A 24,335-nucleotide genomic window follows, 5' to 3' on the forward strand; every position below is an offset into this window, starting at 1 on the left:
CTACACCTTAGGCCCCGGCAGCCTCCTTGGCAGTATTTTCGATCAGCCCTCTGAATTCAGTTTTTCTTGCCCTCCCCGCTTTTCCAGCTTGAAATAACACCCGAAAGAGACTGCTGTGAGATTTTTGGTCTCATTCAGTGACGACCTGGAAATCCCGGGGAGCCTGATTTTCTCATCTACTACACGGTCTCAACATCCCTTCTCCGGCTATATTCTTAAAAACAGATCAGGTTTCTAAAAGGCGTGAACCGCAGTGAAGTCAATACCCCTCCAAGGTTGTTCGAAGGAGGGCCAGCCAGACGGCGGTGCGGGAACTGAATTCCCCGGCAGCGCGCGTCCGCGGGGTGAAGCCAGCGCCGGCCTGGCGTTTTTCTGTGGTTTCTGTGCCTTAAGTTGGGGGGGCGGGGGCGGGGAGGAGAGGGGAACTGTGGTCGGAATTTTGCCCCAGGAAGGGAGCTACCCTGGGCGGAAGGATTTCTGTGCCAGGGACGCGGCGGCTGAGCCAGGTGAGAGGTCGGAAAAAGCTTTCCCCTCCGGGGATGAGCTAGGTGTCTCCCTAGCGGCTCAGCAGAGGAGGGAGGGGATGGGGGGCGGGGGGAGAAGGAGGTGTGGGAGACCGGGAAGCCGAGGAACCGAGGCGTTTCTCTCCCCTGCGGTTCCCTGCCTTCAAAGCCCGGCCGAGAGGTCGTTTTATACCCAAATAGGACCTTCTCTAGCGTCCCGGACCTATCGGTAGTCCATTCTGGGCATGAGAAAAGGCTAACGTTTTGCAGATGAAAATTCTGCCCCCAAAGGGACCTCCGCTGAGAGTGCTGGGAGGCGGGGCGGCGAAGGCGGGAGGCCGCCCGGGGAGGCTGCGGCGCTTTCCGCGTGGATCCCGCCTGGAGGCTCCCGGTTGGGTGGCGGAGGAGGTGGGGCCAGGGCAGGGCGCAGAAATAGGGACTCCCGGCGTCCGCGCGCAGCCCGCCGCCGGTGCAGTCCTCGGCCGGGCGCCAGGTCCGCGGCGGTGCGGTGCCGTGCGCCTCGGGATCCTCGCCCGGGAGGGCCTCCGTGAGTCACCGCTTGAGTTGTCGCAATCGCCACCCAGCGGAAATCGGACCCGGGGTGGAGCCGGTTCCCCGCCGCGCTCGCGTGTCTCCGCGCTCGCTCCCAGGTCTGCGCTCCGGGCGACGGCTTCGGTGGGGGGCCTGGGCCTCTGGCGCAGAGGGAGTTAATCGGCCGCGGCGAGGAGGAGCCCGAAGAGGAAGGAAGGAAATTGCTGTCCTTCTGAAAGTTTTTTTTTTTTTTTTCCTTCCTCTCTTCTTTTTCCCCCGCAGAGGTGAGTGCCGGGAGGCGGCGGCGTTGACTCCTGGGAGCCGGGCTCCGCGCTGCTGCTCCCGGAGTTGCCTTCGGACTACCTGGAGACAGGGACGGCCATCGCACTCGGACCTCCTCCGTGGACCCCGTCGGGGTGCTCCGAGACATGGATGGCGCGGAGCTGGCCGGGCAGATCCTTTACACCTGGCTGACCCTGGTGCTTGGCCTCATACTCCTGCCTTCGGCCTTTGGGGTGTCTTTGGGCATCTCTGAGATCTACATGAAGATCCTGGTGAAAACTTTAGAGGTGAGTCCGTGGAGGGATGCTGCTCCCCTTCCTCGGAGGGCTTTGGAGGGGGGAAACCCGGGGCGATGGGGAACAAGGTTAGAGCTGAGAGCCGAGGAGACGCCAGGAGACCAGGAGGAAGGTCAGTGGTCTGGAAGGAGGTGCGTTTTAGTTTATCCTCGGCCGTATCCCGGCTTCTCCCGCAGAGTTGGAGGGATCCTGAGACCACTGGACCACCTGGTTGCTGTGGTTGGAGGTAGAAAGACCCCACTCCCTGTTATTATGATGATGCTTTTTACTCATCTCAATAACAACGCGACCGCCTTTTCTATCACCGGTATTTCTTTACGTTCTTTAAGCGAGGCAGCCGCCACCTCATTCTCCTTAGTTTTTATAACCTCAGGTTTCAGAGGTCCTTCTGTGGACTAAGGTTTCCCGTCCAGAAAGGCATCAGGTTTATGCCCAAGATAAGAATGGATGGTAGAAAGAAATCTGATTATATTTTAGGAGTCATGGAAATTTAATCTAACCAATGGCACTTGACACGTCATTGAAAATCTGTGTTTTTTTTGACTTCAGCTCTCCCTATCTTCCTGTTTCCAAATTTTGCAAAGAAAGGTGTTAGATGGGAGAGGCCCTAATGGAACAACTGTAACTTGCCCTTCATACAGGGTTTTATTAAGTCACTGAGGGGTTCCCTGTGGACTCTCATCAGATGTAGGGAGAGCAAATGTTATCCCCCCTTTACAGATAAGGACACTGAAACTCTGAGAAGTTCAGTGGTTTGCTTGAATCAAGCAGTTAAGACAGGAGTCTAACTGAAGTGAGGGCCTGTAGCCTAAAGGTTAATAGTGCAGACTCTGGTTACAGATTTGCTTTGACTTGGTACCAAAATCCCAGCTCTGCTTCTCAACAGCGGACTCACCTACTTCTTATGCTTCATGTTCCTTATCTATAAAATAGTAGTAATCATAAGAACTACTTCCATAGGGTTGTCAAGTGAGTTGAGTGAGTTAAAATATGTCAAGCACTTCAGATTGGTATCTGGACATGTTAGATGCTTTGTAATGTTTGCTGCTATTAAAAGAATAATATTAAAAAAAATAAATAAATAAAAAAAAATAAAAAAAAAGAATAATATTATTGGGACTTGCCTGGTGGTCCAGTGATTAAGACTACACATTTCCACTGCAGAAGACACAGGTTCTATTCCTGAGGATCTTACATGCCTTGTTTCTCTAGCTGCTACAGAAGCTTCTAATGTGCCTATGTGCCTCCTCAGTGGTGTCCAACTCTTTGTGATCCCATGGACTGTAGCCTGCCAGGCTCCTCTGTCCGTGTGGTTTCCCAGGCAAGAATACTGAGTGGGTTGCCATTTCTTCCTCCAGGGGATCTTCCCGACCTAGGGATCAAACCCGAGTCTTCTGTGTCTCCTGCATTGGCAGGTGGATTCTTTACAGTACCTTCTTACACGGGTTCTCATTTTTCTGCCCTTATTCTCTGCCTGGGGCTTGGCTTTATTTGCTCTTCTCCCTCAGCCAGGAGAGTGGCTTTCAGATACCCATCTCTAATCTTTTATCTCCTACCTGGAGATTACCTGTTGATCACCCACCAGCTGCTGCTGCTGCTAAGTCGCTTCAGTTGTGTCGATCTCTATGCGATCCCATAGACGGCCGGCTGTCCCTCGGATTCTCCAGGCGAGAACACTCGAGGGGGTTGCCATTTCCTTCTCCAACGTATGAAAGTGAAAAGTGAAAGTGAAGTCGCTCAATCGTGTCCAACTCTTAGCAACCCCATTGACTGCAGCCCATCAGGCTCCTCGGTCCATGGGATTGTCCAGGCAAGAGTACTAGAGTGGGGTGCCATTGCCTTCTCCACACCCACCAGCTAATCTCCTGCAAATCTTTTCTACCTACTCATGTTTTATCTCACGTTTTTGTTGTACTTTATGGTTGATTTTCTGTCTAGTCTTTAAAAGTTATATTTGACTGTTCATCAGCCCTCATGTTTTAAAAGTTCTGTTGTTTCTACTTGGGAGATATTTCAGTCTCAAACCTTCCTTCTTGACATCACACTTTGGACATGGTCACAAATGAATGGTCACAAATAAATTTTTAGAAGTGTGAATTTCATGTGGTCACAAATAAATTTTTAGAGATGTGAATTTCCTAGCTGCCTCTTGCCTTAGATCATCTGCCTGTAGCAGATGATTATTTTCAGCTGGTGTTCACTCTTAGAACTCTGAAATGACTGAACTGTTCTCCCACATAGTAATATCTTTTGGAATTGATACTCCAAGTGAGAATATAGTAAATTACACACTCTATCTTCCAGGTGCTGACTCTTGAATGCTTGCGTAAGTCAGCTACAGCTAAAGAGACGTCAAGGAGACTGGCCTGCTAGTCCCTGTAGCGTGTGTGAGTGCTTGCGTGCTCAGTAGTATCTGAGTCTTTGTGACCTCATAGACTGTAGCCTGCCAGACTCCTCTGTCCATGGGATTTTTCAAGCAAGAATGCTGGAGTGGGTTGCTATTTCCTCCTCCAGGGGATCTTCCCAACCCAGGGATTGAACATGATTCTTGGATTCTTTATGCCACTGAGTCACCGGGGAAGCCCTCTAGTTGCTGTTAGCTTGGCAAATAACTTCTACACTTTGAAGAGATATCTCCAGTCCAGGATCTGACTTTCAGTGTGGCAAGGCCTCAAGTTTTAATTTTTGTCCATCTAGATTTCAAGAGATTTTTAGAGATGTACTCCTTGTTAGTAAAGCTCTCAGGAATGCTAGTTTTCTTTTTCTGTATTTGCGCTGGGTCTTTCTTGCAGCTGCTGGATCTTTGTTGCTATAGGTGGGCTCTTCTTCAGTTGCAGCATGAAAGTGAAAGAAAGTGAAGTTGCTCAGTCATGTGGGACTCTTTGCGACCCCATGGACTGTAGCCTACCAGGCTTCTCAGTCCATGGGATTTTCCAGGCAAGAATACTGGAGTGGGTTGACATTTCTTTCTTCAGGGGATCTTCCCAACCCAGGGATTGAACCCAGGTCTCCCGCATTGTAGGCAGACGCTTTACCGTCTGAGCTACCAGGGAAGCCCTTCAGTTGCAGCATATGTTTCTCTTATTGTAGAGTATGGGCCCTAGTGTGTGCCAGTTCAGTAGTTGCGGTGCACAGGCTTAGAATTAATTTAATTTTAAATTAATTGAGAATTAGTTAAGTTCTCAATTAATTTAGAGTTAATTAAATTCTTAGTTCCCCGACCAGGGATCAAACCTGAAGCCCCTGCATTGGATGGTAAATTTTAACCACCAGACCACTAGGGGAGTCCCACCAGATTTCTAATTTTAGTGGAAGATAAACCAACTAGCTTGGAAACCAGGTAGATGGCAGCATAAGGAACCATCCTCTTTGCTAAGACCAAAGTTTATTAGGTCAGACAGATGCTTGGCATATATGTAGTTAGAATGGGGATTCATTTTGTGAGCCACCTCTGATTTGGTGGTAGCTGCCTGGATTTCCTGTGTTTGGGAAAAGCTGGGCGCCTCAGGGAAGAGCTATGATCCAGTAGTGAGGTCTGCTTTGGGCACAGGAGAGGGAGATGGTAACCCAGGGCTTTGTATCCTCCAACCAGAACAGCAATGTTGGAAATTGACAGTGTTGCTCAGTTGTGTCTAGCTTTTTGCGATCCCATGGACTGTAGCCTGCTAGGTTCCTCTATCCATGGAATTCTCCAGGCAAGAACACGGGAGTGGATAGCTATTCCCTTCTCCAGGGAATCTTCCTGACCCAGGTTTTGAACCTGGGTCTCCTACATTACAGGTAGATCCTTTACTGTCTGAGCCATCAGGGAAGCCCAGGACTGTATTTGGTATTTGAAAGACATTTGTTAGGCAGAGGTTGGTAGACTGGATTGTTTTTCTGCCAACTATGGGAATCATTCCCTTAAAGATTGTGCTGGTTGTTTAATATTAAAACATTTTTATATTTGGACAAATACCCTACTCTTTGTTAAAGTCCATTCAAGGTCCAGACCTTCTGTTACTCATTATTCCTTAGTATATTCTCAACTGACTCGGTGGTTTCTTTCTTTTACTTTCCAGCCCCAAGAATATATGGCTTCCCAGGTGGCCCTGTGGTAAAGAATCTGTCTGCCAATGCAGGAGACTTGAGAAGCTTGGGTTCGATTCCTCTGTTAGGAAGGTCCCCTGGAGTAGAAAATGGCAACCCACTCCAGTATTCTTGCCTGGAATATTCCATGGAGAGAGGAGCCTGGCTGGCTATGTATGTAGTTCTTGGGGTCCCAAAGAGTTGAACATAGCAACTGAGCACACACACAGCCCCAGGAATATTACTTGGACTCTTTAAAAATATATATTTATTTAATTTAATTAATTAAAAAATATTTATTTGGCTGCGAAGGGTCTTAGCTGTGGCATGTGAGATCTTTGGTTTTTGTTGCAGCATGTGGGATCTTTTATTAATAGTTGTGGCAGGTGAAGTCTTAGTTGCTGCATGTGGGATGTAGTTCCCCAACCAGGGATTGAACCTGGGCCCCCTGCATTGGGAGCTTGGGGTCTTAGCCACTGGACCACCAGGGAAATCCCTCTTTGGACTCTTTAATTAGAATTGGATATTTTTCAGGTTTCCTTGGTTACAGTTTACATACCATTTTAAAAGGCTGTTTAGTTTTATACATGTGTGTTTACTTTGATAAGTTTTCTTGACAATGGGTAGCTTTTTTGTGACCATAAACTCAAAAAAATTCTGAAAGTTGCAGTATGAGGGGATAATCTTCAGAATAGCTGACTATGAAAATGACTAGTTGTCATATAACTCAGCCAGCTGAGGACTCTTCTGAGCTCTCCAGTTCAGGTAATAACTATTTATTAAGTACCTGCTGATTGCTGCCTTCTGCATTGCTGAATATCTTTATGTGTATTCATAAGTCCTTGATATGGCAAGCTACTTGAAAAACAGGGCTTGAATTTTTATCATAGAGTAAGTGAGTGAGTCTCTAAACCAGTGATTTTCTTCACTTCTGCTTCTTTTTTTTTGGTAGTTTTTTATTTATTTATATATTTGGCTGTGCCAGGGCTTAGTTGTGGCATGCAAATGCCCAGGCCCCCTCTATTGGGAGCACAGAGTCAGCCATTGGACCACCAGAGAAGTCCCTCTAAACCAGTGATTTTCTAGGGGTTTATAGTAATTTTTAGGAAGTAGATGTGTCAATATTATGACTTTATATTGGAGAAAGTTGTTTTAGGAGTGCAAACTATGCAAAGTAAAACTTCTGACTGAGGGAATGCATAGTCCATTAATACACCCTGCCTGGTAGGGTGTATTAATATATATTTAGATCTCTGGAAGAGAATATGAGTTTTTTATGTTTATCAGACAGGAGCATGGATTAAAGGTTGAATTATGCTGTTCTCAACTAGGAAGGGTTAATGATGCTTGTTATTCATTGGTCTAAGGACTGTTATTCATTGGCCTAAAGTTCACAATTAGAGGGAAATAAAGAATGGAAAGAATATAGGATTAATGGAGAAAAAGATATGGGGGACTGATACATAAATTGCTGAATCTAACCAGATATTGCAAGCAATAGATAGATAAAAGTAAATATTAATGGACTTAATTTTCCCCTCAACTTTTGAAGAATAATTTGGACACATGAACAGCTGCCTCCAAATTTCTGGCTTTGTAACCTTGGGCAGGTCATTCAGCATCTCCACCTTAGTTTCTTCCTGTGTATTTAGGAATGTAGCTCACAGAGTTATTGTGCAGATTGAATGAGGAGAAGTGAATGAAAGCCATTAATATACACTAGGTGCTCAAATCTTAGTGGAGTTTGGATTGGAACACTCTTTGGTTGTATGTGTGTGTGTGTGTGTGTTTGCTCCTATGTAGCCAAGAATTAATCTACCTTCAGATCTGATGGGTCAGCACACACATATTCAGAGCAGTCTACTCCTGACTTGTATTTTAGTTACTATTCTTTCCCTTACCGTCTCCTCCATTCACCGGTTATTTTTCTGTCTTTTAAAAAAGGCAGGTCAATAATTTTCAGATGGTTAACACTTCTGTTGTTATAACACTCAGGCATTACCCCTGGTGTTGGAAATACAGTAAATCTTCTAGAAGGCCATGACTGTTTATGACAGAGTGTGCTTAGTCGCTCAGTTGTGTCTGACTTTTTGTGACCCCACGGACTGTAGCTCGCCAGGCTCCTCGGTCCATAGGATTTTCCAAGCAAGAATAGTGGAGTGGGTTGCCATGCCCTCCTCCAGGGGATCTTTCCTACCCAGGGATCCAATCGCGGCTCCTGTGTCTCTTGCATTGCATGTGGATTCTTTACCTGCTGAGCCATTAAGTCATAATAAAAGAAAACTACCAAAGCAATGTGCTTCTTAGTTAACTTCATTCCACAACACCTCTCTGGGATAGGGTGTGTTATTCCCACTGATAGACTGAGGAAAGAAGGTTCAGAGAGGTGAGTTGACTGGACAGTGGCATACAGCTGTCAGTGGTAGAATCAGAATTTAACTTGAATCTAGAGCCTAAGTTCTTATTCTGCCAAGAGACCGTTTTATTTTGCTACAATTGATGGCCAGCCATTGAGTAGGCCTAACCTTTTGTAAGTGAAGCTGCTCAGTCGGGTCCAACTCTTTGTGATCCCATGGACTGTAGCCTACCAAGTTCTCCATCCATGGGATTTTCCAGGCAAGAGTACTGGAGTTCATTGCTATTTGCTTCTCCAGGGGATCTTCCCAGCCCAGGGACTGAACCCAGGTCTCTTGCATTGCAGGCAGACACTTTACCCTCTGAGCTACAATTTTCTACATTTTTCCTTTTTCCTTTCCCGCTCCTTAGTTAATTCTTATGTGTCTTTTTAGCATGGAAACCGGAAGTTGAATTGTCTAGCTGACAGTGTCACATTTTTGCAAACTTTTGGCCCAAGTTAGAAAAATTAGGCTTACCCATTTCTTTACTGTGAATTGTGGACAGCTCCTTATTTTCTTTCAAGAGGATTTTGAAATTAAGTGAAATGACAACCTGATGGAAAGTTGTCAGGACTTCCCTGGTGGTCCAGTGGCTAAGACTGCTTGCTCCCAATGCAGGGGGCTAGGTTTGACCCCTGGTCAGAGGACTAGATTCCATGTGCCACAACTAAGACCAGACATCGCTAAATAAATAAATAATCATTAAAAGCAAAAGCAAAAAACGTGCTCGTCTTGAACACAGGAACTGTGTTTTGGAGGACAGACTTGGGAGCTAGCATTTCAGGAGAGGGGCTTTGTTCTAAACCTCGGGTGATGACAGAACATGGAGTTCTTTGGAGCACATCGTGCTGTTGCAGCAAAGTACCCATATTAGTTTGTTGCCATAGCAGAATCCCATAACCTCGGTAGCTTAAACCGTGGAAATTTATTCCCTCACAGTTCTGGAAGCTAGAAGCCCAAGATCAAGGTGTCAGCAGATTTGATTTCTTCTGAGGCCTCTCCTTGGCTTGTAGATGGTGCCGTCCTGTAGGCAGTGGCCTGGAAGGTCTGTCTTGTGTATACGCGTCCCTAGTTCTTCCTGTTCGTATGAGGATACCAGTCATACTGGATTAGGACTTCACCCTAAGGGCTTCTGTTTAACTGAGTCACCTCTTTAAAGACTTAGTTTTCAAATACAGCCAGGTTCTGAGGTACTGGGGGTTAGGGCTTTAACACATGAATTTGTACAGTTCAGCTCATAACAGCCATGCGATACCAATGTTTTCCATCCTGTCAGCATGAACTGATTGTCCTAGTCTAAAGGTAATTCCCACTTATATAATACTCAAAAGCACATGCCCACATTAAAAAAAAAAGAGCTCCAAGATAAGGATGAATGTTTATTTACAAAATTTTATCTTAATCATATCTTTAGTCTACTTAACAACCAATGATAGGTACCAAGACTGTAAAGTGAAAAACTCTTCCCCAGTGGCTCAGTGGTAAAGAATCTGCTTGTAGTGCAGGAGACGTTGGAGACGTGGGTTCAATCTCCTGGTTGGGAAGAACCCTGGAGGAGGGCATGGCAACCTACTCTAGGATTCTTGCCTGGGAAGTCCCATGGACAGAGGAGCTTGACGGGCCACAGTCTATGAGGTCACAAAGCACTGGACATTGTGTGTGGTCACAAAGCGCGCGCACACACACACACACACACACACACGCAGAAATGAACCTTCACCTCTACTGAGACAAGGTGGGAGGCATGAAAGTCCAGAATTTGAGAATTCCTGCCTGGGATCAGCAAGGGGGAGAAAAGGACGAAACCAAATTAAGACTCTGAGCCTGTTATCATTTGTGACTGGCCACTTGAAGCTGGGAAGATTAGGCACCTATTTATAGGCTGTTTTCTAGGCACAAATGGCATGTTCCTGCTTTGCTATTTGGGGTGTGGTGCAGGGGTCCTGATCCAGTCAGGTTATGCCCTACTTCTTGACCTTCATGTACATGTTTTAAGTTATTTATTCTCTAGCACTTATCTTCTTTTTTATTAAACAAAACAAAACAAAAAATCCTTTTATCTTTCTGCTTAATCCCTTCAGGCCCTGCAATAACTGAAGTGTGTTTTTTCATTTGTTTGTATTTTGGAAGGGGATTGTGCTGGGTCTTTGTTGAGGTGCACAGGCTTCTCTTGTTGCCGGTGGGCTCAGCAGTTGCAGTGCTGGAGCTCTCTAGTTATAGAGCGTAGGCGTAGTTACCCGGCAGCATGTGGGATCTTAGTTCCCCAACCAGGGGTTGAACTCGAGTCTCCTGCACTGGAAGGCGAACTCTTAACCACTGGACGACCAGGAAAGTCCCAATAACTGAGGTTTTTGCCTTGACATGCTTAATAAATACTGTCTTTTTGCCCCTTCAAAGGTGCTGAACTCTTAATTATAATTATTACAGTGACCTTTACTTCTTCTTTTGCTCTTCTCCTACCTCCCCAAGTCAGTTTAGGCACTGTTAGCTTCTAGAATTGTAATCATCTAGATGATATTTTAATTGATCCGTTCTCAGCTGAAGATGGTAGCCACTGGGTTTTCTGGAGTGCTGTCAAAAGAGTTTACTTGCTGCTCTTGAACTGTGATGTTAATGGTAGGTGATTTGCTGCTGCTGCTGCTGCTGCTAAGTCACTTCAGTCGTGTCCAACTCTGTGCGACCCCATAGACGGCAGCCCACCAGGCTCCCCCGTCCCTGGGATTCTCCAGGCAAGAACACTGGAGTGGGTTGCCATTTCCTTCTCCAATGCATGAAAGTGAAAAGTGAAAGTGAAGTCACTCAGTCGTGTCCGACTCTTAGCGACCTCATGGACTGCAGCCCACCAGGCTCCTCTGTCCATGGGATTGTCCAGGCAAGAGTACTAGAGTAGGGTGCCATTGCCTTCTCCAGATGATTTGGGAAATATATAAAAAAAGTATAAAGAAGAAAAGAGCAAATCACACCTTGCTATATTTCTGGGAGTTAATTTTTTCTGTTCTTAAATTCTCTCAAAACTGGTTCCTCTTAATCATAATATTTTCTTTATCTTAGTAGGTAAGTGACCTCATGCGCAGATTTTTTTTTTACTTTGTTTCTTTGTTTAAAAATTTTTTATTGGTGTATAGTTGCTTTACAATGTTGTGTTAGTTTCAAATGTATAGCATAGTGAATCAGTTATACATATATATATCTTTTCTTTTTCACTTTTTTTAGATTCTTTTCCCAAAATAGGCCATTTATAGAGTATTGAGTAGAGTTCCCTGTGCTATACAGTAGGTCCTTGTTAGTTATTTGTTTTATGTATATAGCAGTGTGTATATGTCAACACCAGTCTCCTTAGTGATTTCATGGATTCCTTTCCAGCTTTCCAAGTCTCACAATAGTCCTTCTGCAAGCTTTTGTCTGATATAGGCAGTTAGGCATCTTTGAGAATGTCTCATCCTTGATTGCCTAATTTGTTATGAAAATAATATTCTTTGTGTCCTGTGTTTATGTCTTTACATGTATTAATCTCATTTAATCCTCAAGGCAACCTTATGGGATAGGAACTATTATCCTCATTTAACAGATGAGGAAATTGAGGCTGAGAGGAATTAAGTAATTTTATACCCAGAGTTGATGTTATAGTCTGTGCTCTTGTCCTTCATACTTTCTGACCTTTTCAAGGAGTAATTTATTGGATACCAGGTGTGTGTGAGAGTTTTAATAAGGTAAACATGATCTTTTCCTCATTTTTATTTGGGAATTATTGGTAACTAATATTAGAGTATACCTGGGACTTGGAATCCTATTATATCAGAAATTCAGTGGGGTGTCTCTTCAATTCAGATAGCATGAGGGCTTAATGATTAATTTCATGTTATTTAAGCATGGTTTAAATATGTTGTGTCCTGTCTATGGCACATTTTAAATTCATAACTTCTTGTTTTTTGAACAGTGGGCCACATTACGAATTGAAACAGGAGTTGCAAAGCAATCAGTCCTTAAAAACTCAGCTTCTGTCGGTAAGTCTCCCTTTTCATTATGACGGTTAAAATATCCAAATTGGGTAGATATGTGTCTACCCAACTTGAACTTGAAATATACCCAAAACAGTGCATTTTATGGGCCTTGGATTGTTCATAATTCTGTCCTTTATGCAAAATAGCAGCCTTCTGAGTTCTGGATGACTTTTCACTGTAGTCATACCATGCTGGTTCATCTATGTGTTCTTACAGGGTATTTCTAAAGGTATGCATTTAAAAGTGGTTGCCCATGGTATTTAAATGGTCTTAAGAAAAAAAGAAGGGGGCTAATTGGACCACCTAGGGTTAAGTTAAACCTATGTTGAGATTTCATTATCACCTTATTCTAACTTTGGTTCTTAAAGTATGTTCCTTAAAATATTTCCTGCTAAAAACCAATTAGTAATTAATGAAAAAAAAAAAAACCTCCCTTGTGATATAAGCTTGGGAGTCACCACATGCTACTAATAATGTCTAGTAATAAAGGCTCAGAAAATTCGGTAGTAAAGACACTCCCTTAGTTTTTGTTAGAAGTGAGTTACCAAATCAACCGAGCTGACTAGTCCCTGCTTCTGTTTGTGTGTTTTTCCTTTGTCCCAAAAACCCCTTTCATGTGAGTTAAGAACTTTAAGAATTTTTTAAGACACAGGGTTCATAGGGGAGTAGAATTCTGTGGAAGCGATGGCAATGAAATTAGGAAGAAATAAACCCTTGATTTAATTAAAAGAATTAGGCTGTATGTGTTTTCCAAAAATAATGTATAGAAACAATATTGTGCCCATCTGATTTAGGGTTCAACGTGGTCAAAATGTCAAACACTTCACTAGATGGGATGGAATTGGTCTTCAATTCCATGGAATTTGTCTTCTGAAGGCTTGTCTAAGGAATTGTAGAAATTATACTACATTTTGGAAATAAAGAATTTGAAGGAACATATCTGTGCATTTTTGTATAATTAGATTGCTGTGTTCTAATGATTGAAGCAACTAGTGAGCTTTTTGTTGTCTATGTAAACACCAAAGGGTTAGCGCTGATAACGTTTTTACCAAGATTGGGTATTTCCGGCTATACTTGATCCTCTTTTTATTGCCGGATACCCTCTCTGATAGCGACTAAACGGCACTAAACGACCTAGTAACCTTTTTTTCTGGGTTCTCTTTAAATGTGCGTCCTGTGATTTAAGGAGAGAAGAAACTTTATTGCTGATTTTTTGTTGTACTCGATGAGACTTTGGGCTGTTGTTGACCTTGGATGAAATTCTCTGGGACCCTATAGATTGGCGTGGCGGCGGCCTATATCTTGGGCCATGAATTTAAAAGAGCACAAAGTGTTTCAATTTGGTAGTTAAGAGGATTAAACTCACTAGGTAAGGGTGCAGCATTGTTTTGGTTTTGTGAAAACTATTTGTTTTTGGCTGTGTTGGGCCTTAGTTGCAGCACCTAGGGCTCTCTAGTTGAGGCACACGGGCTTAGTTGCCCCAACGCATGTGAGGTCTTAGTTCCTGGGCCAGGTGTCCAACCTGAGTGCCCTGCATTGGAAGGCAGATTTTCAACCCCTGGGCCACCAGGGAACTCTCTGTTTTAGTTTTTTCAGCATAATGGGAAGGAATATTTCCACTTGGATTTCTTTATTTTTGTCATGCTCTTTTTCTTTGCCTTTTCCTGGGGACCTCCAGGAGACCGTGGAAGTAAGCAGGAGGGGAAAATACACATCACAGTGGTTGAGAGTCATCTGTTGACTCTTTCGATGTCATCAAACACTTTTGATGTCTACAAAATTTGTCCTGTTTCCTTCGGAGTGGCTGCTCTTCCTTTTCAGCGTGTGCAGTTGGGAATTGACTATTGCAGAGACCAAGCATCTGTTGCCAGTGAGGCTGACAGTGGATCCATAGGTGATTAAGACTCGGTTCCTGTGGGGAGACGGGCATCCGACAACCCACTGCAATAAATGCTCAAGTAGCTGCATAAGCAGAGGATGATGTGAGGTCTCATGTAGGCTCTGCCATGTGCTGCTTTCGTCTCTGTTAATCCCACAACTGTGCTTGGTATGCCCCTCTCCTCCTGACTTATGTCCTGTTTGGGTCACCCGGTGGCAGGGTGTGTCCTCTGTGGATACGTTCTGCTGCTTGGAGTCAGCCGGGAGGTAGTGTCACAGTCCTAGACAGAGGCAGAGGGTGATGAAACCTTGAGCACTTATGTGTCTGGCTGGTGCAATCTCCTGCCTTCAGAACATCCTGCCTCTGTCCCGTGGCCAACTAGAGCACAAGTCAGGGTTGAGCCGGGCAGAGTTTAGGCAAGGGTCACTGGCAGGCCACGGGCCGGGGGTGTGGGTATGATTTTGAGATGTCCAAATGATGTAGTGCTGATGAAACATTTGGGGAACCGAGAGGAAGAGATGAGCTAAACAGGGATGAGAGTTATGTTTATTTTCTGCATCCAAAAATTCTCTCTGCCACTCTTACTTGGTGAAACACATTTTTGGAAACACTTTTCAAATCTCCCTCTCCAGTTAAACCCCTCTTGTACTGTATTGGGTTGGCCAAAAAAGTTCTTTCGGGTTTTCTGTACCGGCTTATGGAAAAACACAAATGAACTTTTTGGCCACCCCAATATTTTTTCTGTGCCTTTATTGAATAAGCTGATTGAAAGCTGAACTTTGAGAAGTGTTATCTTTGTGCTTAAATACTTCATTGCCGTCCTTGACTGTACTCTACCATGACTTTTATTAAAACGCTGTCTTAACTCATTGAGCTTTAAATATAATCATGAAGAGGCTCTTTAAGAAGCTCTGTCATTGTACATTCCTCTTCTAGGTTAGGGTTAGTGTTAAAACAGTGGTGAATATAAATTTTCTCCTCCCTTCAAGTAACTGTGTTATAAAGGAAGCATTCATCTTAAGTGGAGACTATAGAGTTGCCCTCTAACCTAGTTTTTCTTCCCTGAGAGCTGATGTGCTAGAAGGTAAAATAAGAGTCTTGGTTTCTTTGCATCAGCTGTGCTCTAGCCAGAGGACAAATGCATCTCCTTGGAACCCTGGAATGTGATTTTTAACAACTTTTATTTTACTTTGTTATAAATAGTGGAAGGGACCTTTGGACTATAAGAAGCCACTTGCCTCTTTCTTTGGGTATCTGATTTCCAGGATTAGACTGCCAGACTGGAAGGAGTCAGTAACTGTGATTGTCATTAAAATGAATGTCATTAATTATGTCATTTTCACGACTCAAGATAAATTCCACTGTAATTGCCTTATGGTGCTAGGACACCGTGATGATTACCAACTGAATGTTGACAGGCAGGACTTAAGGGCCTGCAGTTGCCCTTACCTGGGGAGTGAGTCACAATGCATGTAGAGGCTGTGGCTCACACCTGCTGGTGTTCCGTGGTGCGTGTTGCTGGCCTGACTCAGCATTATTGTCAGTGGGGAAACATACTTGCCTCCTCCGGCCCTCCACCTTGCTCTGTTCCAGCAAGGATTTGGGGCCATGTGCTGCTGCTGCTGCATCGCTTCAGTCGTGTCCGACTCTGTGCGACCCTATGGACTGCAGCCTACCAGGCTCCTCCATCCATGGATTTTCCAGGCAAGAGTACTGGAGTGGGGTGCCATTGCCTTCTCCATGGGGCCACGTGGCTTACCGTTAATTAAGCCCCTGGGCTAAATTTTTCTTCTCTCCTACATCTCTTGCCCCTCAGCACCCCGACTCCACCTCTCCCTTCTCCCGAACATACACAAAGGACAAAATGCTGTGGCAAAGCTTCTTATGTACCTGTTCAAGGAGAATTCAGCCCCACTAATGTCTCCCACTAATTTCATTCACATTTGGAATTCTTTTGTGAGAACTGACTAACCATGTTGATACCAGTACAACATTATTATTAGTAGTAGTAGTAGTTGTTGCTGTTTCATTGCTCAGTTGTGTCCAACTCTGTGTGACCCTGTGGACTGTAACCCACCAGACTCCTCTATCCATAGGATTTCCCAGGCAAGAATACTGGAGTGGGTTGCCATTTTCTTCTCCAGGGGATCTTCCAGACCCAGGGTTTGAACCTGGGTCTGCCTGGCAGGTGGATTTTTTACCACTGAGCCACCTGGGAAGCCCTGTAATTCCATTTATATAAATTGACCAGGAGAGATGAATCCATAGACACAGAATACAGTTAGGGGCCGGGGTAGAGGGGTAAGGAGTGACTGTTTCATGGGTTCAAGTCTCCCTTGGTGGGAATGAAAATGTTCTGGAACCAGATAGAGGGGCAGCTGCACACTGTGAATGAGCTAAATACCACTGAATTAGACACTTGAAAATAGTGAATTTGGTGTTAGATGAATTTCACCTCAATTTTTTTTTTCTTCTTGCCATACCACAGGGCATGTGGGATTCTTTACCGCTGAGCTATAATGACAACTTAGTTTAGCGACACTTTGGAGGACAATTTGGCAATTTGTAGCAAAGTTGAAGACCTACTTATTACCTGTTAACTCCTCAATTCCTGTGATATCAAACCTATCCAAACTCAGCATGTATGTGTTAGGAGACATGTTATGAGTGCATGGAAACGTGGAAATGTGGAGACGACCCAGTTATTCCTGGGGAGGGAAGATTATGTAAGGTGCTTTATTTATACTGTACAGCAATCAAAATGAATTAAATGGATTTGCATGAAGAAAACAAAATAGACAAATCTCAAACAACGTTGAGAGAAAATGAATATACAGTATGATAATATTCATTTAAAATTCAGTACCTTAAACAGATATAAGGTTTAAGTACCTTAAACTATATATTTATGTAGATGTATGTCAATTAGTATGAAGGAACCTGGTGGGCTATATACAGTCCCTGGGGTCGCAAAGAGTCAGACACAACTGATGAGAGATTGGTCTTATGTCGATTAGTAATAAAATACTTATGGAAATGATACATCAGCTAGAAGGAAGGTCAGATGGAGAGGTGGGCTTTAACTGTACCTATGATTTTTTCTTTAAAAAATAATTGAAGCAGATAGGCCAGTGGGTTTCTTTTCTTTGTTGAACTCGTATGTTTTGGTTAAACTTGTATTTTAAACATACATGTTAAGAAAACCAATCAAATAAGTTATTAATATCAATAATCATTCAGCTAGAGTCTGTAGTCTGATGAATGGAACGAGTTTTATGTGAATAGAAAACAGACACTTATCTCAGGGGTGTGACTGATGGATTCAAGCTCCAAAATTCATCTCTAGTCAGTATGCCCAGTGTCGGGAATTTAAACTTAAACCTGTGGAACAGAGGCGCTAGTAACTGAGTTAGAGCGGAGTTTCACAACCTTAGTACTACTGACATTTTGTTGTTCAGTTGCTTAGTCGTGTCCGACTCTTTGTGACCCCATGGACTACTGCCCACCAGGCTCCTCTGTCCATGGGATTCTCCAGGCAAGAGTACTGGAGTGGGGTGCCGTTTCCTCCTCCAGGGGATCTTCCCGACCCAGGAATTGAACCAGGGTCTCCTGCATTGTGAGCAGATTCTTTACCAACTGAGCCATCAGGGAAGCCCCAAATGAAGGCTCTGCCCTCTCTGAAGCTGAATCATTCTTTGTTACAGGGAGCGGTCCTGCATAGGGTTCCGGGTCTCTACTCACTAGGTGACACTAACACATTGTTAATGTGACAACCCAGATATTGCCCACTGTCCCCTGGGGGCAAAATCCTCCCCTTTCTCCCCCACCCCGCCTTCCACTTCTTTTAGTGAATAATATGTTAATCTATCGGTACCCACTCTCATTGGAATAATTTATTTAGTGTTCTAACCAGTAGCCCCTGAAAGGAGCAGAACTTGATTTCTCCAGTTTGTGGCGACTGGTTTGGGGGGAGATGGTATGCGAGGTAAGGCATGAAAACCACAGGGTTAGCGGGGTCACTGGATGGTGGGAGAGGAGGCGGTAGGTTCTTCAAGGAAAGGGAGAGGCGAGTGGAGGGAATCTTCCTTCAAAGTTTACCTCGTCATCTGATGAAAATAGACTTCCTCTTTTAGAGGAATCTTTACTCTCTTACCTCTGAACGCAGATGACTGTGCATGTTATTCTGGCCAACAGTGAGTAAGCGGGATGGAGTGGTTTTGGCAGGAAAGAGAAGACAGGACGTCAGAGCAAACTAATGGTCTTAACTGTGCGGTGAGGGATGGGTGGGAAAAGAGCAATTTGATCCATACATCACAGAGAGGAAGGCTCCTAGCCTAAGAAACCAGTTTTTCCAGTATGTTTTAGCCCATAAAACATACTCTATTATTTTTCAAGATTGTTCTCCTTTTCATATAGCTGTAACAAAGTGGATGACTTGCCCTGTGCCCTGTCCCTATTTTCTGTGAAATTAGGTTTTGTTTTAAATTTGTTTTTTAAAAAGTATTTATTTTTTAAATGAAGGATACTTGCTTTACAGAATTTTCTTGTTTTCTGTCAAACATCAATAAGAATCAGCCATAAAAAAAAAAAAAAAGTACCTAATCTAAGCAGATTTTTAATCTAATGGCAACCCACTCCAGTTTCCTTGCCTGGGAAATTCCATGGACAGAGGAGCCTGGCGGGCTGCAGTCCATGGAATCACAGGGTTGGACTGTGTTTTCCGGGTGGCTCAGTGGTAAAGAATCTGCCAATGCAGGAGACACAGGTTTGACACAGTGGATCTTCCCTGGGTTGGAATGATCCCCTGGTGAAGGAAGTGGCAATCCATTCCAGTATTCTTGCCTGGGAAATCCCATGGACAGAAGTACTTGGCAGGCTGTAGTCCACGGGGTCAGAAAATAGTCAGAAACAACTTAGTGACTAAACAACAACAAATGGAAGTTTGTTGGAAGTCTTGTTGGTGATTTCGCTCTCTTTATCCCAATTCCCTCTGTTGTTTAGAAGAGGGGATCTGCATTTCAGAATTATGAGATTTGAAACAGCTGGGTGTAAACGAAGACTCAAGAACTCTTTGAGAGGGAAAAGAATGTAGGATCAGATGATAAGACAGTCAACTCAAGAGCACGTCTCCTGTTTATTTAGAGTTCTCTACTGCTGGGAGGGGTGGACATCTCATTGGGGACTCATCAAATTTAAAATGCAGCTTGTTATTTTAGAAGTGTTCCTAAAACCAGCTTCCCCACCCACCACACCCCTTCTGGCCACCCTACACCACAGAGAAAACCCTGATCAAAATGCCAAAGCTTTTCCATTCTGTTTCTGCCTTATAGGTGAGAACCTATCAATAATAATGATAATCTTTGTTAAACACTGACTCCATTGTGCAAACTTTATTTACATTGCTTATGTCAAGATAATGTCTTGTTAGGGCTTCCCCTGTGGCTCAGTGGTAAAAAGAACCCACCTTGCAAGGCAGAAGACGTGGAATTGATCCCTGGGTCGGGAAGATCCCCTGGAGAAGGAAATGGCAACCCACTCTAGTATTCTGGCTACAGTCCCTGAGGTCTCAAAAGAGTCAGACACGACTTAGCAACTAAACAACATTTTTTTAATCCTCATTTTATAGATGAGAAAATTATAGATGAAGAAGCTCAAGTAACTTGCTTCAGATCATGTCACTAGTCAAAGGCAGCCTGGAAAGGAATCTCAATTTGTCTTTCCTACTCAAAACCCCTTGCCACCACTCCCTACCCTAATCCATGCCTTCCTTACTAGCCTGTCTGGTCAACGTCTTCTGATTCTCCCTTTGAAGGTTGAGGTGACTCTTGCACAAATGGAAACTCCTCTGCTGGGTGTTGGCTTTGTCACATCCTAGGAAACTCATAACATTTCAATCTCAAGACATCAACAGAAATTTTAAAGAAATGACTCTTTTCAGACTATTCAACATTATGATCAAAGCTACTGTACATAAATGCCAAACCCTAAGACTGACATTTTAATTGAATTAATGGTTCATTTGATGATGAAGTTTTATGGACACTTTGTGTTGTGGAATTTCTTGTTTAATCTGATTAGTTATGTCCAAAGCAATGAATAATGTGTGTCAGTCAAAATATGAGTCAACAGTGTATTGAATGAGATGTTAAAATGTTAGTTGTTAAAATGAAACTATGCCTGTTATTCCAAATGCCTGTTGGTTTCTCTGCAGTGTCAGTTGACAACCGATGACAGTGTCCATACTTCTACTCCACTGATGCCTTGAAATGGGTATAAATACATAATTCATTCCATGATTATATATCTGGGGCTAAAATCCTCCTATTTTATAATCAGTATTGGCTATTTTGTACGTTTCTGAAGTACTGAGGGATATAATGATGGAAATCATGGTAGGTTTTCTCATCCATGTTTCTCAAGAGGCTGCAAGTACATTTCCAGTACTTCTGGCTTAGTGCTTTTAGTCTTGATAACCGAGACACTAATAGAAAATTACTCACAATGAAAATGGCAAATTACTCTATCATAGATATATGAACCATGTAGAAATCAGGAAAATAGAACATTTATTTCAGCAGAACTTTTGCTTCTATCTTAATCCCAAATAACAGGGTCAACAAATGCATTCTGTTGGGTTGGCAGAAAGTTCATTTGGGTTTTTCCATACACTGTTACAGAAAAACCCAAATGAACTTTTTGGCCAGTCTAGGACCATGTTCATCTTCCTGTGACCCTGGAGACATCACTAAGTGATGATGTCTTTGTCACCACTCAGCCGTCTTTATGGTCCAACTCTCACATCTGTATATGACTACTTGAAAAACTATAGCTTTGACTATATGGACCTTTGTCTGCAAAATGATGTCTCTGCTCTTTAATACACTGTCTAGATTTGTGATAGCTTTTCTTCCAAGGAGCAAGCATCTTCTAATTTCGTGGCTACGGTTACTGTCTGCAGTCATTTTGGAGCCCCAGAAAATAAAATCTGTCACTGTGTCCACTTTTTTCCCATCTGGGTAGCAGCTATTTTTTCTCTTCTCCTGGGTGACCCAGTGGCGCTGGATTGCATTCTGAACACTGCTTACTCGTCTTGTACTGTTCTGTGTTTGGGTCCTGTATCTCCTCAAATAGAACTAACTTACGTGGATGGACCTGCAAACACGTGTTCCTGTTTGAAAGTTCGCAAGTTGAAAGTTATGTAGGGGACTTACTGTACTTTGGAGACAGTGCAAAAACATAGCGAATGACACCTTTCTTCAAGTTCTAAGAGAAAAGATTGTTATGGATGGTGATTTCAGATATCCCTTTGTAACCAGTGGTCTCTTGGTTTAAGCAAAATGGAAATTGATAATGAATTCCAGAGACCATCCCTAGAAAGGGAGAAAGAAAGGAGATTAAGATTGGATAGACAGTGCAAGTGTTGGCTGTGTGTGATTTATAGCGTGCACCCGCTTGGTAGGCTATGTAAAGTACTCCAAGTCTTTGTAGAGGCTTGGTGGTGGTGTTTTTTTCCCCCAAGTGTGGTAAACTTTTTGTTTATTAAGTTGGTATCTGTTAATGTTTCATGCAAACTTGAATCCCCTTCCTTCCTCTTCCTGCTTCTGCCACAGCATTTGCACAGATATACTTGAAAAAATGAATGTCCCCATTTTCAGTGACTCATATGTTCACACAGTAAGTTTTCTTGCCAGTCAGTGGCAACCCACATGATCCTCTGCAACAGTTACTGAGTGTGTGACACCAGCAGGCGTTGTGAAATCCCAGCGCGGCAGTTCTCAGCTTAGCCTCTGGTGCCCCTCTCAACGAGCCTGTGCCCAAGATCGCTAATTAGTAGGGAAGCTTGCGTCTCAGAGTACCTGTGCAAGAGAAAAACCGGCATTTTGTAATCAACAAAAAGAGCGGACATCCTTTTCTTTTTTTTTTTTTTAAAGGCAGGACATTGCTTTGCCATTTCACCCTCATCTTTTTTAAAAAAAAATTATTATTTATTTGTGGTTGCGCTGGGTCTTTGTTGCTGTGCGTCAGCTTTCTCTAGTTGTGATGATGACGGGGCTACTCTCTAGTTGCGGCACGTGGGCTTCTGATGGCGGTGGCTTCTTCTGTTGTGGAGCACGGGCTCTAGGCACATCAGCTTCAGTAGCTGCGACTCATGGGCTCTAGAACGAAGGCTTATTAGTTATGGTGCATGGGCTTAGTTGCAGCATGTGGGACCTTCCCGGATCAGGGATCGAACTTGTGTTCCCTGCATTGGCAGGAGGATTCTTAACCGCTGAACCGCCGGGGAAGTCCCTATCCTCATCTTCACAGGGCAAGCCAGCCATTGTGTCTTTTTAGTATAAGCCTGATTTAGTTGTAGTAAAAGCCTGATTTAAATGCTGAAGTTGAAATTGTAATACTTTGGACACCTGATGTGAAGAATTGACTCATTGGAAAAGACTCTGATGCTGGGAAAGATTGAAGGCAGGAAGAGAAGGGGATGACAGAGGATGAGATGGTTGGATGGCGTTACTGACTCAATGGACATGAGTTTGAGCAAGCTCCGGGAGTTGGTGAAGGACAGGGAGACCTAGCAGTGCTGCAGTCTATGGGGTCTAAAAGAGTCAGACATGACTGAGTGACTGAACTGGACTACTGAACGGATTTAGATTTAGAAACTTATAAGTGATATTTTGTAAGTTTGATGAAATATAGTCTTTCCCCTCCTTGTCTGCAGATAATCAGTTAAAACAACGCCTGCATCATATAATGAGTGGGATTGGTGGTTTATGGGCTCAAGGAAAATGAAAAGGGGAAAATGGAGTTCCACTGATGTGAAGAATTTTGAGTGATTTTGGGAAAAAAGAGTATCAGGTGGAAGAAATTGTAAGCAAAGACAGAAGTGTAGGAGAGTCTAAGAGATATTAAGGGCCTAAGAACTAGGGGCCTAGCCAGGCTGGAGCTAGGATGAGGGAAGATGAGTTGGAGGTGGAGAGAATCGAGATTGGATGTTTTAGTTCTGAAAGATCTTGAATGCCAGGCCAGGAGATTATTTAATTAAATTCAGAACAAATCTGGTAGCTTTGTGGAAGTGGGGCTAGACAGGAAGAGGGTGGGGGAAGTGGAGAAAGGATGGTGGTAGATGGAAAGTCATTCTGGAAGGTAAAGGGGCTTTGAACCAGAGCCATGAGGCTGGTGCGGAGGTAGAGGGTCTGGGCAGCCATATATTATAAAATGTGAGCCTTGGGGTAGAAGTCAGGACTAGAGTTGCGCATTTGGGAGTTATTTGCAGAGGGTGGAAGTTGAAATGGTGGACTGAGTGAACTGACTTAGTGAAAGACATTTTATTGAGGCTAGAGAAAAAAGAAAAATGGAAAAGGAGCAGGAAGAGATAAATGAACCAAATAAGGATTCACCAGGGAAGAGAATAGGAGCAGAGAGAGTGGAAATTCAGAGGAGGGGGGGTTCTGACTTTATATTTTCTCTCTGTATTTCTCTGCCCACTGATACGTTTCCCCCCTTAATTTTAATTAATTAATTTATTTGACTGACTGCTAGGAGTCTTAGTTGCAGCACGTGCATCTTCGAGCTCTGTTGCAGCCTGCAAGATGTTTAGTTGAGGCATGTGGGATCTAGTTCCCTGACCAGGGATCCAGCCAGGGCTGCCTGCATTGGGAGGGTGAAGTCTTAGCCACTAGACCACTAGGGAAGTCCTGAAATCCTTTAGTCTTAATTTGCATTTCTTTTATAGAGAGTGTGATTTGGTACTTGGTTTGTTTTTAGGGGCCATTTGTATTTGTTTTTCTGGGAACTGTCTACTCCCATCTTTGGTCATTTTTCTTTTTTTTGCCACTTTTCTATTTCTCTTGATTTCTGTTTCACCTTGACATCTAGGATCTTCTCATGCATTCAGGTGGTTAGCTTTTGTCTCTGCGGAGATAAAAGTACTGCTTTCAGTTTGCAGTTTGTGTTTTGTCCTTTGCTTATGATGTGTCTTACATTATTTTTCATCTTTATGTAGTCAAACTTATCAGTATTTTCTTTTTATAGTGTCTGGATTTTGAGTTTTGTAGTAGAAAGATTTTTCCCTCTGCCAAGTCCTAAAAATTTACCTAATGTTTTCTTTGATTACTTTTATGGCTTTAAAAAAACTTAAATCTTTGATGCATTTATTCTGGTCTGTTTGTCCAGATGACTATCCAGATGTTGCCAACTCCCTATTAAAAAGCCCATCTCTACCCAACTGATTTTCGATGCGTCCTTCATAGTTTCCTGTGTTCTAGTACATTTTTGGATCTATTTCTGAACTTTCTGTTCTGTAACATTTACTTGTCTTCTCTTGCACGGGTATGTTGCTTTAATTATTGACATTTTTAACAGATTGTTTTAATATCTGGTAGGGA

General features: G+C 43.4%; 1 protein-coding gene across 5 annotated transcripts in view; it reads left to right on the forward strand.

Annotated features, from left to right (window-relative positions):
• The first annotated feature begins 419 nt into the window (after positions 1-419).
• Positions 420-24,335, forward strand: part of GPAT3 (glycerol-3-phosphate acyltransferase 3) — a 71,753-nt gene continuing 47,837 nt past the window's right edge. The window contains exons 1-3 of one of the 5 annotated variants that reach the window (XM_015471698.3): positions 420-506; positions 1,317-1,603; positions 12,014-12,080. In XM_015471698.3, the coding sequence (XP_015327184.1) occupies positions 1,463-1,603; positions 12,014-12,080 (208 nt within the window). In that variant the 5' untranslated portion in view covers positions 420-506; positions 1,317-1,462. Of the gene's footprint in view, positions 507-960; positions 1,604-12,013; positions 12,081-24,335 lie in introns of those variants that run through there. The other 4 variants (XM_005208184.5, XM_024993215.2, NM_001192514.3 and 1 more) reach the window with 4 other exon arrangements.

The sequence above is a fragment of the Bos taurus genome, chromosome 6, assembly GCF_002263795.3.
Source record: "Bos taurus isolate L1 Dominette 01449 registration number 42190680 breed Hereford chromosome 6, ARS-UCD2.0, whole genome shotgun sequence".
NCBI classification, from domain to species: Eukaryota; Metazoa; Chordata; class Mammalia; order Artiodactyla; family Bovidae; genus Bos; species Bos taurus.